Raw genomic sequence first — 5,122 nt, 5'->3', positions numbered from 1 at the left:
GCTCCTGGCCTTAAGGACCTATGATGGTTTAATAGTCATATTGAGAGCAGAATAGAGTTACAGGCCTGTAAGTAACGCTAGGCTAAGGCAGCCAGGGCTTGATGTGGTCAGCTTTACACTGGCCTTTAAACTGTTAATATACACGAGCTGCACTACACAGGCAGACAGACCGACCGACACAGCCACTGCAGTTAGACCCACCCTAATGCTTGGCACTTGCCCTTTTCAGTTCATTTCTTTCACTCCTTTGCTCTCTCTGTGCCCCATCTCGCTCTTTGTCTCTCCTTCTCTCTCACTATCTCTTATGATAGACTGGAGATTTGTCTTTCCTCTCCTCCTCTTGCATATGAAAGTAGGTTGCCGCAAAATGGGGCAGGAGAACCAAGAGTGCGCCTCTATACGTGACAGCTAGGTTTATGGCTCCCCTGTGCTGCTTAACCACTTGTCCTCCTCTTCTCTCCTTTTTCATGAAGGAGGGATGATGAAGAATAGATGTGCTGGTAAACATCAATACTGCATTAGATAGCATTACCAAGCCCTCAGCCATTAACACTGAGGAATGGTCACAGCCAGGCATAGGGTTCAACAGGGGTCACCACCATCACCAGCCGCCCCACACCCATCTCTCTCCTCACTGCTCTATTTTTTAAAATTAATTCAATAATCAGTTCTCCTACTCCTCCGTCTGTCCCAGTTCCTCTCAGTTTAGCCTACAGCTTTTGTGCCTTTCACACCAACAGCTCCTGGCTTACTTGCTGGTTCCGTTTCTCCCACTTTCAGCATTTTTCACCTTACCCTCTTCCCACATTTTAAGTCGCTCTTGATAAGAACATTAGTTAAATGCTCAAAATGTGAAGTGTAAAAACAAATATTAACCTTTCTCTCCTTCCCTTTTCATACACACCAGTAATACTACAGTATGATCGTCTGGGTATGTTGTTTTGACAAGACATTTAAGCCACTGCGCCTCATACACAGGAATGTCCTACAGTTTTTCAGCCCTCTAATATCACTAAAGGTTGACATGTTTAGACTCCCAGCACAGGTTGAACAATTCATGGAACAGTTCAGCCAATACAAAAAAAGATATTTTCTCACTTTCCCCTAGTGCAATGTATCCATCCAGATAGTATGTGTGATTTTGCAAGGTTTCCAGTCGAACAGCATCAGTAAATAAGATCTATCCTCCTCTGTTTTGTACTTGGTGGTGGCAGGTGAATACGGTTTGCTGGTGTTTTTCAAAACCAAATAGTTTCCAATGAAACCCATTGCCAGTGAGGGCTGTGTATGAACCCCAGGCATCCATGCCATTGTTTTGGAAGGAGCTGTTGAGTGTTTTATATGTACATTTTTGACAGTTTGAGCTCAAGAAATGAATATCATTCCAGCCCCACTGTACTGGGTTGAAGGGAGACAGGAAAGGACATTTTTTGTATTTTGGGTGAACTGTTCCTTTAAACAGAGCACAGTTTGACCCAAGTCTCATCTCTGATCTTGACAAGGATTGTTTTGTTAAACCCAGGTTACTCTTCCAAAGGTATAACTCACTTTCCTTTCCTTTCCTTTCCTTTCCTTTCCTTTCCTTTCCTCTTCTCCTTTCCTCTCCGCTGCTCTCCTCTCAGACTGGGTTTGGACCCCAAGCTGCTTGCCCAGATCCTCAACATGTCTTCAGGCCGTTGCTGGTCTAGCGATACGTACAACCCAGTCCCCGGCGTCATGGAGGGAGTTCCCTCTGCCAACAACTACCAGGGCGGCTTTGGGACCACGCTAATGGCCAAGGTAGAGCACCTGCCCACCCTCTTTCTCCACACTTTTTTTTTTTTTATGACATCTGACAGTGTTTTGTTTTCCTACTCTGAGCTTTTATTGTGTCTTTTCCTTGCTCTCTTTTCTTTGTCCTTCCCTTTTAGTCTCTCATCCCTCTTATTTCCTTTGTATTTTCTCTGTTCCTTTTGCCTTTGTGTGGTAGTCCTCTTCTCTTTTTAACCTTTCCGACAGTGACTTATTGTATTTCACTTGATTTTACTGTCACTCGTTTCATGCTTCTGTGTGTGTGTGTGTGTGTGTGTGTGTGTGTGTGTGTGTGTGTGTGTGTATGTGTGTGTGTGTGTGTGTGTGTGTGTGTGTGTGTTACTTGGTACATCTGTGTGTCTGCGTGTGTCCCTTTACACATTAACCTCGCCATGTCTACACACCAAGCTATAAATCTGTTATGACCAGGTTATTTTCTCCCCACCACTTCTATCAGATGTTAGGTGAAACAAATGCAGGTTATTTTGTTTGTCCACCTGTCTAAAACCTCTTTCTCTGTTCCCAGGATTTAGGTTTAGCCCAAAACACTGCCACTAACACAAAGACACCCATCCCTCTGGGCTCCCTGGCGCACCAGATTTACCGCGTCATGTCTGCTCGCGGCTACGCTAACAAGGACTTCTCATCCGTCTTCCAGTTCCTACGCGAGGAGGAGGGACAGTGAATGGAGGGGGAGCAGAGCTGAAACCCCCTACCTCTACACACAGACACACACACACACACACACACACACCACAACCCCACACCACAGTGCCCCTTTCCCCACTATGCTCAGGAGAGACTAAGGCCTTGCCCTCAGGCACAGATCTGTGGTCCAATTAACATACTGTATGTAGACACGTGCCCACCCCTCCATCCCTCATTGTATCAGATGCATCATATTTTCAAATCCCAGCTCTCCCTCTGCACAGGAAAAACAAACCCTAGATCAGTATCTAGAGCCAAACCTCTTCCTCTCCAGCCCCCTTCCTCTGTTCAGCCTAAGAAGCCAGTGTTAAAGGACGACAGGCAGTAAGAAGCATAGCACGGTTACATGTTGTTTTAACACCATGTAAATGAGAGTGATTGATAAATCATAATTACACTTAGTACTTGATTTTATTTGTTTTTTTTTTGTTTGTTTGTTTTTTGTTTGTTTTGTTTGTTGGGTTGTCAGTTTTTTTGTGGTTTGCCTGCTACCCATATGAAACTGGACCAGCCTCTTTCTACAGCATGAAAGAGGAAAAAAAAAACAAAACAAAGCGGAGACAATGGAAGAGTAGCAGTCTTTCATTGGTCAATGTGTTTTCAGTGGCTGTCAGACTGAGTAGCACTCACTGTACCTTGGCATTCATTAGTTCTTTTTTTTTTTTTTTTTTAAATCCTGCATTCACAGCACTATAGATAAGGTTACCAAAATTAGCCACACTATTGGCTGAAAAGTTTACTCGTTTTGTCAAGTTTGCCTGCTTTTGGTGGTCGGCTGGTAGATTTCAGTCAGTAAGCAACCTGTCCACCTGTTCACTACTATATTCACTTATTTGTTCCTTTATTTCATTGTATTTTTTTTTACCTTGATAATACACTAGACTTAGATCCAGGTATTTGGTAGTATGTTTAAGTCACTGCATATTTGACCAACCAGTTACATTTTTTTAAATACTGTGAAATATATTTGGTTACTTTTGCACTGTGTGCGTCGCAGTGCGATGCATTGGGCTCCTGAGCTGTTTTGATATACCTCCTCTTAGTTACTGAATCTATTTGAACTTACCTCTATGCTGTATTGTCTATACTGTCCATACCTGTTCAACATCCTTTTTGAAATCTTGTTACTGCTCATCGCAAAATTTTGTGCTCACTCTCTGGCACTTGCTCTTGCCCTTTTTACTTCAGAGTCTTTCCTGTTATGTTGTTTCTTCTTCTTCTTCCTTCTCCTCCTCCTCCTCTCTCTCTCTCTCTCTCTCTCTCTCTCCCCCTCTCTCACTCTCTCTCTCTCTCTCAAGCCCATCATACAACATCTGTGTAAAGCACCACTGAGTCAAGGCTCCTCCTTGCTCTGTGCAAATGTACATATTGTATATTTTATTTTCTTGTGTTGTATTGAGGAGAAATTCAAAATACATTGTCATGTTTTATTTTTTGTGTTTTGCTGTAAACTGGTTGAGTAATAGAGCATCTACAGTTTGTCTTTGTTCTGTAAAGATTCTCAGTCACACTGTAGCGTGAAATAAAACAAATTCTGTCTATCATTGGTTCTGTCTGGTGTTGCAATACATGCGTGTTTTATAGAAAATATGGCATCTGTAATTTAAACTGTGATTCATGCATTACAGTTTGTGGTTTCTCTCACAAGTAGGATTTATGGAAGTTAATCAGGTGAGAGAGGAACGATTTTATGATCGATTGTCTAGTTTTTTAGGACCATACTGACCCTATTTTGACTTCTCATCAAGTTCTGATTGCATCTCTGTCACAAATATTGATTGCATAAGTGGGCACAGAATATGCTCTGGTAACTTAGAATAATTTATTTATGTTGAAAAAATGTGAAAAACTGCTCTGCAAAACTTGAAAGTTGTTAAGCATAGGTATTTCCATTTTGTGAGTCCTTATCCGGTCCATGCGTTTACTAAGTATGACTGATTTACTCTATATACTTGCTGATGTAGCCGTATTTTTACTGCCCCACCATGTTCACTTCCTATGAAGTTGAGCTCGGTTCTGGAGGGAAGAGAAGCCTTTTTGCCAGGACGGCAGACTCTGGTAGTTCTAAACAGAACACTACTTTGGTATGTAAATTTACCACTCTGTTACACAAAACTGCCAGACTATTTGTCTACTGTCTACCTCCAATGCTGCTACAAGTCCTAAGGTTGTCACTTTAATATAATGCTATATATAATGCACCTGTTAACACTTAACTCTGCTAAACTGCTGAAGTGTTCGCGTGGAGTACCAGAGATCATGATTGACAGGGAACGTATGGATGATTTGGTGTCTATTTTCTCATTACTGAATGCCTTAATCTGACCAATGTGTCAATCCCCCAAAACTCTGTTCTTTCGGTCTTTATCTATCTTTATTGCCATTTGTGCAGCAGAAGGCCCTGTGACCCTGGGTTTTAGAGGCCATTGCACCAGTCTAACTCTGCTTGAAGTCCTCACACCAGCCAGCCATCCAACCATCCTGCCCTGCAGTGGGCTGCTGTTGTTCCATTGTTCCTGCAGAGTTCTTCAGCAGAGGCCAGCCCAGCGTCAGTCAGGGAGAAATAGCAGCACTAATCTCAGAATGATGCCCTTATTTCCATCATTACAATGAAACGACAGGA

At 42.5% G+C, this 5,122-nt stretch overlaps 1 protein-coding gene across 1 annotated transcript in view; it reads left to right on the top strand.

Annotated features, from left to right (window-relative positions):
- Positions 1–4,045, top strand: part of hibadha (3-hydroxyisobutyrate dehydrogenase a) — a 23,426-nt gene extending 19,381 nt beyond the window's left edge. The window contains exons 7-8 of the mRNA XM_030063655.1: positions 1,623–1,779; positions 2,318–4,045. Of these exons, the coding sequence (XP_029919515.1) occupies positions 1,623–1,779; positions 2,318–2,476 (316 nt within the window). The 3' untranslated portion in view covers positions 2,477–4,045. The remainder of the gene's footprint in view (positions 1–1,622; positions 1,780–2,317) is intronic.
- The last annotated feature ends 1,077 nt before the right edge of the window (positions 4,046–5,122 follow it).

This window comes from Myripristis murdjan, chromosome 11, assembly GCF_902150065.1.
Source record: "Myripristis murdjan chromosome 11, fMyrMur1.1, whole genome shotgun sequence".
Classification (NCBI taxonomy): domain Eukaryota; kingdom Metazoa; phylum Chordata; class Actinopteri; order Holocentriformes; family Holocentridae; genus Myripristis; species Myripristis murdjan.
The sequence above is the reverse complement of the archived record's forward strand: the minus strand, read 5'-3'. Positions and strand labels throughout refer to the sequence as shown.